At 42.7% G+C, this 12304-nt stretch overlaps 1 protein-coding gene across 2 annotated transcripts in view; it reads left to right on the forward strand.

The window, feature by feature from the left end:
• Positions 1-12304, forward strand: part of LOC137355464 (vinculin) — a 137898-nt gene that overhangs the window by 62353 nt on the left and 63241 nt on the right. For both annotated transcript variants that reach the window (XM_068020611.1, XM_068020612.1), the window contains one exon: positions 8649-8719. In XM_068020611.1, the coding sequence (XP_067876712.1) occupies positions 8649-8719 (71 nt within the window). The remainder of the gene's footprint in view (positions 1-8648; positions 8720-12304) is intronic.

The raw sequence follows: 12304 nt of genomic DNA on the forward strand, positions 1-12304 counted from the left end.
TGCTGGAATCAGGTTCATATTGTTGGAAAGCATCAGGCAAGGATTGCATAAGATAGATGTTGGTGTTACGACGAAGTGAGAGAGAGGGCTTACCACCTGTGAGTGTTTTACCTTTTTCCTTTAGTGTGATCGTGAAAAAACAAATCTGACAGGTTTTCTTGAGTTTAAACAAGAGGTAAGTTTATTATACCTAACGCTCTAATCCCGATTTAAAAATAATAAAAAATACACTACACATTCCTGCGCACATTCACACGAGAATAACACAGATACAAATAGATTACAAAGTGCAGAGTAGGTTTTTGGTTGAATTAAGTCCAGAATAAATAAAAGTTAAAAACACAGTTTGAGGTTGGATGATTTGGGGATTGTCCGGCTGGAGTTGTATTCTTGAAGTCCTTGGTTGGTCAAAGTGCACTTTGCAGCTGTCCTGCTTTGCTCATGATTTTTTTGAAGACAGAATTGTAGTTGGCTCTCTTTCCCTGGTCTTTGGCTGTAGCAGACTGTAGGCTTGGAGGGTCTACAGTCGCAGACGGTTTTCAAACTTGATGTTTTCTGGGGAGAAAGAAAGAAAGGGAGGCACACAACTTTCTCTACTGCTGCAGTCTCTGTTTCTGCTTGTCTCCTGTGAGTTTAACTAAACTTTGTGTTGTTTCAGAGATGGACAGTCACATGGTTTTCTCAATCCCCATTATTTTTAATGAGGTCCAAAGTCTAAAACCCAAAAGCTGTCTCAGATGATGTTGTCAATGTTTACCCCCTGGAGGAACATCTCCACTATGAGTGCCTCAGGATGACTTTGAATGGCTAATGAGGATGATCTAGATAATCTACTGTTAGCCAAAGCATTGTTCAGGTTGGGCTTCTTGTTAGACTTCTGTCTCCAGTTCAGTCTCCTGGTATTTCAGATGCAAATTGCAGTGGCCATCTTGGCTGCTAGTTTTTAAAAAGCTAATGGAAAAATCCTACAGTTAAAAGCCTAGTGTAAGTTTCCAACCGATGAAATTACTATTTCTCATTTGACGTATGAGGTTTTCTTGACCGTATCCATAGGTAATTTGGGGTTTCTCTTGTTTTATCTTTGGGGGTGAGGAAGCACGGGGGTTGGCCATCGAAGGAGCGTTCATGTTGCAGTCCCTGTCAGGCTTTGTCGAGCCTGCGAATCCTTCTGATCCTTCCTTCTGCATCCAACTTTCTGCCACCTCCAGATTTCTCCGGAGCCTGTGTGGAGCAGTGGTCAGAGAAGGCCTAGTGACATAAGATGATGATCTTTGGGGGAAGTGGGATCAGAGGAAATTATTCAGAAATTAGGAGATTAGCTAAATAGGGTGGAACCCATGATGGTTAGATTGTATGTGCTTCTTAGAATGAGCAGATTTAATGGGGCAAATGGCTGTTCTTGTTCTATGCTTCAAATTTTTATGGTGCCATTGCTTTTGAAAGCTATTAAATGTCACTGTTAAATGGAAAAACTGGGAAGAATTAGGAAAATTTGGAGAATAAATACTGGAGTATTTGCCTCACATTCATTATGTTGGCACACAATTGGAATTAAGGAACATCAAAGGTGATTTTCAGAGGAATTCAAACATTATTGAGACTCTTTTTGTGTGTAAAGAAACTTTTTGATCCTGATATTTAGATTAAACAGAAATTCAAATGCTTCTGAGTTTCTTAAAAGGAACATGTTTTTTAAAGGTAGCCAAACTTTCCGCACATCCACTGATACTGGGGGTGGGGGTGTCTGTTTCAGATCTGAAATGGGAGTGTTTTAATCAGTGTGGCTCTTAATAGCACTATACAAACCTTTAAAATGTGACATGAGATGCAGGACTATTAATAAATTTGCATTCTTCTTGAAAATAACCAGTCACTTGTTAAAGTGCTACAGATTTACAACTTCACTTCCACATTCCATAGTTTACTTGATACCTGTTGGGTTTTTAATTGTTAATTCTAAAAATGAGATGACTGCAATCCTGATACAGACCATTAACTTTAGAATATAAATGGAATTTTGTGTGTAAACATGTATGCTTGCTAACTTAAAAAGTTATATTCCAAAACTATGGAAATGCATTTTAAAGTAACACTTTTTGGGATATTTGATCTTTTTCTCGCCACAGACAAGAGTTGGGATTCAGTTATATTTCAGATTGTGTTTTTAAAACAGTGAACTTTCATATGTTTAAAAAGCCACAGACTGCAGACTCAATACGAGGAGGAGCTTGGCATGTTAATTCTGAAGGTTGCCAACAACTGGAGCCATTAAGCAATGTTTATTTCATCTCCAATGGCCTAAAGAAAACCACGCCTCTTATGGTGGGGTTGATTCTATTCATGTGAGCCCAGGATGAGGTGTCTGCTGAGAATATCTTCTTGGGAGAGGAGATAGTCAGTCAGTTGACCGGCCTATTTGCAAATCACAAGAATGGGGTTGGAGGCACTGCCTTTCCATTTCCAACGAATGCAAAGAGAGAAAGAGACTTGTTAGTCAGTTAATCACAATCAGAAAAAGTTAAATGAGCCACTAGTGTGGTGTGTTTTTATTGTTCTTGAGGGTTCTTTAGTTGAATCAAAGTAAGATTTGATTACAACTGTCAGTTCACTTGCTGCCTGTAAAATAAAGTGGCTTAATGAAGCGCAGTTGGCCTGGTTACCTTTGTAACCTCAGCCTTGCAACCCTCCGAGATCACTGTGCTCCTCCAATTCGGGCCTCTTGTGTTTCCCTGCTTTTCATCGATCCACCATTCGTGGCTGTGCCTTCAGGTGCGAAGGATCTAAGCTCTAGAATTCCCTTCCTATACTTTTTCTGCTCTCTTTTTAAGATGCTCCTTAAAACCTACACCTCTGGCCAAACTTTTAGTCAGCTGTCCTAATCTCTCCATCAGTGTCAAATTTTATCTGATAATGTTCTTGTGAAGTGTCTTGGGATGATTTTACTACATTAAAGGTGCCATTTTTTAATTCATTCATGGGATGGTTCACTAATGTCCTTTAGGGAAGGAAATCTGCTGCCTTACTTGGCCTGGCCTACATGTGACTCCAGACCCACAGCAATGTGGTTGACTCTTAAATGCCCTCTGAAATGGCCCAGCAAGCCACTCAGTTGTATCTAACCGCTACGACGTCAATAAAAAGGAATGAAACCAGACGGTCCACCTGGCATCGACCGAGGCACCGAAACGACAACGGCAAACCTAGCCCTGCAAAGTCCTTCTAACTAACATCTGGGGGTTTGTGCCAAAGTTGGGAGAGCTGTCCCACAGACTAGTCAAGCAACAGCCTGACACAGTCATACGCGCGGAATCACACCTTACTATGTCCCAGATACTATCCTCGGGTATGTCCTCTCCCACCGGCAGGACAGACCCAGCAGAGGTGGCGGCACAGTGGTATACAGTCAGGAGGGAGTTGCCTTGGGAGTTCTCAACATCGACTCCAGACCCCATGAAGTCTCATGGCATCAGGTCAAACATGGACAAGGAAACCTCCTGCTGCTTACTACCTACTACCCTCCCTCAGCTGATGACTCAGTACTCCTCCATGTTGAACACCACTTGGAGGAAGCACTGAGGGTGGCAAGGGCACTGAATGTACCCTGGGTGGAGGATTTCAATGTCCATCACCAAGAGTGGCTTGGTAGTATCACTACTGACCGAGTTGGCCGAGTCCTAAAGGACTTAGCTGCTAGACTGGGTATGCAGCAGGAGGTGAGGGAACCAACAAGAGGGAAAAACATACTTGACCTTGTCCTCACCGGTCTGCCTGCTGCAGATGCATCTGTCCATGACAGTATTGGTAGGAGTGACCACCGCACAGTCCTTGTGGAGACGAAGTCCCGCCTTCACATTGAGAATGCCATCCATCGTGTTGTGTGGCATTATCACCGTGCTAAATGGGATGGATTTCGAACAGATCTAGCAATGCAAAACTAGGGATCCATGAGGCGCTGTGGGCCATCAGCAGCAGCAGAATTGTACTCAGCCACAATCGAAAACCTCATGGCCCGGCATATCCCCCACTCTACCATTACCATCAAGTCAGGAGACCAACCCTGGTTCAATGAAGAGTGCAGGAAGGCATGCCAGGAGCAGCACTAGGCATACCTCAAAATGAGGTGTCAACCTGGTGAAGCTACAACAGAGGGCTACTTGCATGCCAAACTTCGTAAGCAGCATGCAAGAGACAGAGCTAAGCAATCCCATAACCAACAGATCAGTTCTAAGTTCTGCAGTCTTGCCACATCCAGCCGTGAATGATGGTGGACAATTAAATAACTAACTGGAGGAGGTGGCTCCGCAAATATCCCCATCCTCAATGATGGGGGAGTCCAGCCCATCATTGCAAAAGATAAGGCTGAAGCATTTGCAACCATTTTCAGCCAGAAGTGCCGGGTTGATGATCCATCTCGGCCTCCTCCTGAAGTCCCCAGCATCTCAGATGCAGACTTCAGCCAATTCGATTCACTCCGCGTGATAGCAAGAAATGACTGAAGGCACTGGATACTGCAAAGTCGATGGGCCCTGACAATATTCCGGCAATAGTACTGCCTGTGCTCGAGAACCTGCTGCGCCCCTAGCCAGCTACAACACTGGCATCTACCCTGCAATGTGGAAAATTGCCCAAGTATGTCCTATACACAAAAAGCAGGACGTCCAACGTGGCCAATTACTGCCCCATCAGTCTACTCTCAATCATCAGTAAAGTGTTGGAAGGTGTCATCAACAGTGCCGTCAAGCGGCACATTCTCAGCAATAACCTGCTCAGTGACGCTCAGTTTGAGTTCTGCCAGGTACACTCAGCTCCTGACTTCATTACAGCTTTGGTTCAAATATGGACAAAAGAGCTGAACTCGAGGTGAGAGTCACTGCCTTTGACATCAAGGCAGCATTTGACCGAGTATGGCATCAAGGAGCCCCAGCAAAACTGGAGTCAATGGGAATCGGGGAACACTCTCCACTAGTTGGAGTCATACCTAGCGCAAAGGAAGATGGTTGTGGTTGTAGGAGGTCAATCTTCTGAGCTCCAGGACATCACTGCAGGAGTTCCTCAGGGTAGTGTCCTAGGCCCAACCATCTTCAGCTGCTTCATCAATGACCTTCCTTCAATCATAAGGTCAGAAGTGGGGATGTTTACTGCTGATTGCACAATGCTCAGCACCATTCGCGACTCCTCAGATACTGAAGCAATCCGTGTCGAAATGCAGCAAGACCTGGACACTATCCAGGCTTGGGTTGGTAAGTGGCGAGTAACATTCGCGCTACGCAAATGCCAGGCAATGACCATCTCCAACGAGAGAGAATCTAACCGTCTCCCCATGACTTTCAATGGCATTGCCATCACTGAATCCCGCACTATCAATATCCTAGGGGCTACCGTTGAACAGAAACTGAACTGGAGTAGCCATATAAATACCGAGGCTACAAGAGCAGGTCAGAGGCGAGCAATCCTTTGGCAAGTAACTCTTCTCCTGACTCCCCAAAGTCTGTCCAACATCTACAAGGCACAAGTCAGGAGTGTGATGGAATACTCTCCACTTGCCCGGATGGGTGCAGCTCCAACAACACTCAAGAAGCTCGACACCATCCAGGACAAAGCAGCCCATCCACAAACATTCACTCGCTCCACCATCGACGTATAGTGGCAGCAGTGTGTACCATCTACAAGATGCACTGCAGCAACGCACCAAGGCTCCTTAGACAGCACCTTCCAAACCCGCGACCTCTACCAACTAGAAGGACAAGGGCAGCAAATGCATCGGAACACCACCACCTGTAAGTTCCCCTCCAAGTCACACACCATCCTGACTTGGAACTATATCGCTGTTCCTTCACTGTCGCTGGGTCAAAATCCTGGAACTCCCTTCCTAACAGCACTGTGGGTATACCTACCTCACATGGACTGTAGCGGTTCAAGAAGGCAGCTCACCACCAGCTTCTCAAGGGCAAGTAGGGATGGGCAATAAATGCTGGCCTGACCAGCGATGTCCACATCCCATGAATGAATAAAAAGAAATGTGGGCGTCGCTGGCTAGGCCAGCATTTATTGCCCATCCCTAATTGCCCACTGAAGGCATTTAAGAGTCAACCATATTGCTGTGGGTCTGGAGTCGCATGTCGGCCAGACCAGGTTAGGACAGCAGGTTTCCTTCCCTAAAGGACATTAGTGAACCAGATGGGTTTTTACGACAATTGACGATGGCTTCGTGGTCACCATTAGATGAGCTTTTAATTTCAGATTTATGAATTGAATTCAAATTTCACCATCTGCCATGGTGGGATTCAAACCCATGTCCCCAGAACATTAGCCTAGACATCTGGATTACTGGTCCAGTGACATGACCACTACGCCACCACCTCCCCAATGCAAGTTGTTTTTAATCTGCCTCCAGAAAGATTGAAGAAGCATACCAGACACAACAGGGGACATATTTGGAACTCCTGGATAACTTGGTGGTGATTGTTATCTTGTACCTCTTCCCCAATTTTTGGAGGACCACTGAAAATGCCTTTGGTTAAGACTGCAGTAATGCCAACAACTTATGCAACCACATTTATGTGGAGCCTTTAATATAGTAAAATGTAAGTCTGCAGCCTATAATGCTGATATAAGATGGAACAGTGTGGCCTGTCGCAAGTGAAGGAAAGTGGTCAGAAAGCAGGGGAAGGAGAAATCCGTTTATAATGTATATTAAATGCTTTCTATCCTTTTGGCGCAATTTTCGCTCATGGCTATTGATATATATACTTGCAATATACTTGACTTTCAGTACGCCCAACACCAGGTGCTCCTCCAAGCTCTGTTTCCAATTCTGTTTTTTAAGGCTGTAGATAGGTTTTTAATCAGCGTTTGTTTCCTGCAGGTAAGACTTTAAAGTTAATCTGCCTGTCCCATTACTCCAGGCTCACCTTGAGGTCCTTTCCTGCCCAGACATTTTGGCTGTGATCTTGTTGCTTCCCATACTGGTCCCACTGCCCCTCATAAGAAATAGGAGTAGGCCATTCAGCCCCTCAAGCCTGCCCCGCCATTCAATAAGATCATGGCTGATCTGTCCCAGTCCTCAACTTCTCTTTCCGGCTTGCTCTGCCTAACCCTCGACTCCCCGAGATTTCAAAAATCTATCTACCTCCTCCTTTAAATACATTTAGTGACCTAGCCTCCACAACTCTCTGAAGCAGAGAATTCCAGAGATTCACCACCCTCTAAGAGAAGAAATTCCTTCGCATCTCAGTTTTAAATGTGTGCCCCCTTATTCAAGATGTTCCTGATCCTCTTGGACCTTGACTTGGCATGCTCATTTGTTGGCAATCTTTGTTTGCCTTCAGCCCGTAATCCACCTATTCACTGGTTTCTTGACATTAACCTGATTATAGGCAGCTCGTTTATATTCTGATGCCTATGATGGTGGAAGCTGAGGAGAGGTGAAGTGCAGTAGATAGGAAGAAAGAGCAAGGGTCTCCTGTGGTTGATAGCTGATGCACTAATTTGTAAAAATTAAGTAATGCTTTGCATATGGAGTTAATGTAATATTAAAGGCTTGAAAGCCAATACAACAAGATACAGACTGTTTTGCTTATGCTTTATTGTGAACGGTGAGGAGGAAAGTGTAGAACTTCAAAAGGACAGAGACAAGTTGGTGGAATGGGCAGACAGGTGGCAGATGAAGTTCAATGCAGAGAAATGTGAAGTGATTCATTTTGGTAGGAAGAACATGGAGGGACAATATAGAATAAAAGATTCAATTCTAATGGAGGTGCAGGAGCAGAGGGACCTAGGTGTATATGTGCATAAGGCATTGAAGGCAGCAGGACAGGTTGAGAGGGTGGTTAATAAAGCATATAGTATCCTGGGCTTTATTAATAGGGGCTTTGAGTACAAGAGCAAGGAAATTATGTTGACTTTATATAAGACAGTAGTTCAGCCTCAGCTGGAGTATTGCATCCAGTTCTGGGCACCGCACTTTAGGAAAGACGTGAGGGATTGGAGAGAGTATGGAAAAGATTCACAAGAATGGTTCCAGGGATGAGGAATTTCAGTTATGAAGATAGAATGACGAAGTTAGGACTGTTTTCCTTGGAGAAGCGAAGGCTGCGAGGTGATGTGATAGAGGTATTCAAAATCATGAAGGGTCTGGACAGTAGATAGAGAGAAACTGTTCCCACGTGTGAAAGGATCGAGAACGATAGGGCACATATTAAAAGTATTTGGTAAGAGAAGCAAAAATGACATGAGGGAAAACTTTTTCACGCAGTGAGTGATTACAGTCTGATATGCGCTGCCTGAGTACATGGTGGAGGCAGGTTCAATTGAAGCTTTAAAAAGGGAATTAGACAGTTATATGAAAGGGAAGAATGTGCAAGGTTATGGGGAGAAGGCAGGGGAGATGGAATTGCTCTTTCGGAGAGCCAGTGCGGACATGATGGGCCGAATGGCCTCCTTCTGTACTGTAATGATTCTGGGAAAAGCCATGTGTTTGGTAGAAGGTTTTCCTAAAATTATTTTTTAAAAATCCTCTCAACATGCCTGATATCTCTGTAGTTCTATAATGCTTACTTTCAAGTGTTGTTTGGAGCTTGGCTGTTAGCATTTTGCACGGTGATAGGAATGTATGGTGAATATTGTAAGTGACTGTATATCTGTTTCAGGTTGGGAAAGAGACAGTACAGACTACTGAAGACCAGGTCATGAAGAGGGATATGCCGCCAGCCTTCATCAAGTAAGTGTTGGGTTACATTTACACAGAATAGACTTGTAATAATGACTGCTCATTATAATTTCATTTTGTACTTCGTAAAGATCTCATTAATGGATCTGGATCCATTTTCCATAGTGGGGAAAGATTATGGATTTTTCCAAGAGTGATTTGTGTTCAGTTTCACTTGTTCTGCACCCATTACCTCTTTCTCTCTTTCCCCCTGCCCCTGGCAACCCTGCCACCTTGCATTATGCAATTTGATATTGGGAGAGTCAAATAGCTTGTCCTATCCCCTGTTTTGCCAGCATCTTTCGCATACTTTTAGGTGCGCCTGTACTTGGTATAAAGCTGTATTTATGTTCACTCACTCAGTGACTGCTAATACACAGCCAACAGCAAGACGTCTGCATCAGGTATGACCACACAGATGGTGACCTGACACTTAACCTGCAAAATGTTTTTTATGATGTCTAAAAAGCTTTACTAGAATCTGAAGCCTCTAATGCATGCTGTTTGATCATCTCAGTTTCACACTGGTAGGTCTAAATTGCCTTTGTCCAAAATCAATTGGCACTTATTTAGTGCCTTTTTAATATATCAGGAGATATCTCAAGATGCTCCACAGCAAGAGTTTAAACTGAGCAAGAGTTAAGTGAGCAAAAGTGGGATTGATGGGGTAGATATTATGAGTTTTGAAGGTGTGGGGCAAGGTGGTTTGTAGCAAGAGAAATCCAGAAGTTGGGAATAGGCCAGTTGAAAGTTCTATGGTGGTGGTTGTGGAGCGAGAGGGGAAGAGAAACTTGCTTTAGCCCATAGTTTGAAGAGAAGGAGGAGTAGACTGAGACGTAGAGCTGCAGAGAGTCCATAGATCAGTCAAAGCAAAGCCATTGCAACATTAGTAAATCAGGACAATAATTTTAAAATCAAAATGCAAGGTAATGAGGAACCAGTGAAGGGTTTTGAAGGTGTTAGTGATGGATGAGTGGGTCATCATATGTACAGCATGTTGGTGGCAAGAGTTTTGGATGACAGTTTATATGGGATGCAACTACAGACACTGCTTATGAGAGAAGACAAGTCAATTTAACCAGAAGTAAATACATTTTCTTGTAATCATGGGAAATGGATTGCTGAGGATCAGAGTTGTACTTCCACATGAGGAGGTGAAGTGCCAGCTGAAGAAGTACATCTGCCAGAAAAATGGCTCTGAAGGTTTGTGAACAGCTCTTGTGCTCTCAGTACTAGGAGGAGTTGAACTTTCTTCATTTAATTGATATTTTTGGTTTAAGGGTTTTATTTTATTTTAGGACATCCTACCCAAACTCATTCAATCCTGCCTGCTTCTAAATCAGTTGGAGTATAATGGATGTTACAGTGAACTTTACTGCTGTACCACATTGTGTTGGCATATTGTGTGTGGTTGATCAGAATTTTAGCTGCACTTTGCTTAACCAGTTCTCATTTAAAATGGTAGAAGTGCTACAGTGCTTAATTTGAATCTTATTTTTTAACTGGCAGTGTTTGAATGTTAACAGCATAACTATAATTTGTTCTGCATTTTATGGCACAGTGGTTTAAAAATGCAGAGTTCTGTCACTGAACGTTAAATTGTCACTGAGAGTTAGTATGGTATTTGGTATATGATAAGGCTGTTAAAATGCCAAAATCTTGTAGTTGGGCCTTCAAGATCACATTTCATATCTACTTCAAAGTCCAAAAAACCAAATGTTTCAACGTGATTGAAAAGCTAACAATTGACAACAAAATAATGGCAGTTGAAGTTAAAGGCCTGCTCGGGTCTGAAAAGAAAGCCCGACCCGAACCTGACAGAATCACATCAGACCCGGCCTGAGTCCTTCCATTTTTCCCCGACCCGACCATCGTGCACTCACTGCACTTACCACTTTTGGATGGATGGAATGGAAGGAAGCTGCACTGCTGCAGCATGAGCACGATGACGTCATAGAGACGCTCACTGCGCAGACTCAGAGTCTGTGGAGTACTGTGTGTGTTCGGCCCGACCCGAGCCCGAAAGCTGGACCTGGAAGAATGACCTGACCCGACCACGGCACGTCATCTGGTCCCGTCGGGTAGCAGGCCTTTAGTTGGAGTGACTTAATGCCTTTACAAATTCAAATTCATATTTTAATATTTTGTACTTTCTTTGAAGGTGAAAAAAGTTGTTTCCAAGTCATATGTTTGTTATGTCCCAAACCTCAGTTTTTAAAACCATTTTTTGTGGGGATAAGGGAGAGAGGAAATAACCAATAAATATTCTCGTTAGTTACCCAGTTAGTTATCTGGGAGTTTCTTAATGGATACTTAGTTTTACTGTTTTCCAAAAGGTTATTAACTTTGTCTCCTACATGTCTGATCTTCAGTGTTGTTGGTAATGGAAATTTTAAGAAATCCTCAATTGTCTTAATATTTCAGGGAAGGCCTATAGAATTGAAGAAGTTTGTGCTGAGCAAAATATGTAATTTGCTGTACCTGTTCTTAGAGAGTTTATTTTTTTTCTATGTGGTAATTGCAGATGACGTGTTGTGTGGTGTCAGTCATGGTCTTGTATATGAGAATGCAGAGAATACAACCAAATTAATTATCCTAATTATTTCGTAAGTGGTGTTTGCACAGATATTTTCCTTAAGGTACCTAACTAACTGTTGTTGATCAAGTAAAGATTTATGCATGTTAAGGTTAAATTTCAAACAGCTCTGACCCTTTTATGCTGGATTTAGAACTTTAACGTAAAAAGTAGTGTTCGATCTTGCACAGAGTTTGGTATTATTGTATTAAATTACAACTGTCTTAAATTTAAAAAAAACACATTTGTTTGTAGCCACATGCCCAGTTGTCTAATAGATGGTGGGTATTTGCATATGCAGCAATAAATTATCTGAGCAGCCAAATTAGATAATCTGTTGTGATTGCAACAAAAATAGTGCATTGTTAAATGCTTGATTTGTGGCTCAGCATCCAATGAATGCTAATATCAGGAATCATAGTCATTGAGGCCAGACCATCATAATTCCCCTGCCATTTTTGTTTTGTTTTGGAATTTTGTAGCTGGTTTTCTAGAAATTAGGAATGGGTAGCTGCATGAAATTCTCAAATTTCACAATTTTGCATCCAGCCGTAGGGTGTAAAGAACAAAAGTACAATAATTTAAGTTGGCAATATAAGGATTTGAAACTGCAGTGGATCTTGTGATAATTAATTAATATGTAGTGTGTTTACTGGCTTTCTGGTCAGTTTCTGAAGATCTCTGTCCTTCAGAGGTAATCGAAGTACAATTATGTATATTTTTGGGGTCCAAAAGAGGTGGTATAATTGAGGATATTTAAATTATCTCTGCCTTCAAGACACTTGCGTAATGGTGGATGCTGTTTCATATTACTGGGCACCACTGAGCAGAGAAAGGTATCTGGTACTTTGCCAGCTCCTTGGTATTGTGCCAGATTCTCTGAGTAAGATCTGGCAATTGAGATTAGCTGATGTTTAAAAATTGCTGAAGGGAGTTCTCAGCTGTTGGATGAATCTGTTATTAGCCTCGTGGTTTTCCTAATGGCTTTCTTTGCTATGTAACATTGCTGACAGCACAGTTAG

Source organism: Heterodontus francisci, chromosome 42, assembly GCF_036365525.1.
Source record: "Heterodontus francisci isolate sHetFra1 chromosome 42, sHetFra1.hap1, whole genome shotgun sequence".
In the NCBI taxonomy this organism is placed as follows: Eukaryota; Metazoa; Chordata; class Chondrichthyes; order Heterodontiformes; family Heterodontidae; genus Heterodontus; species Heterodontus francisci.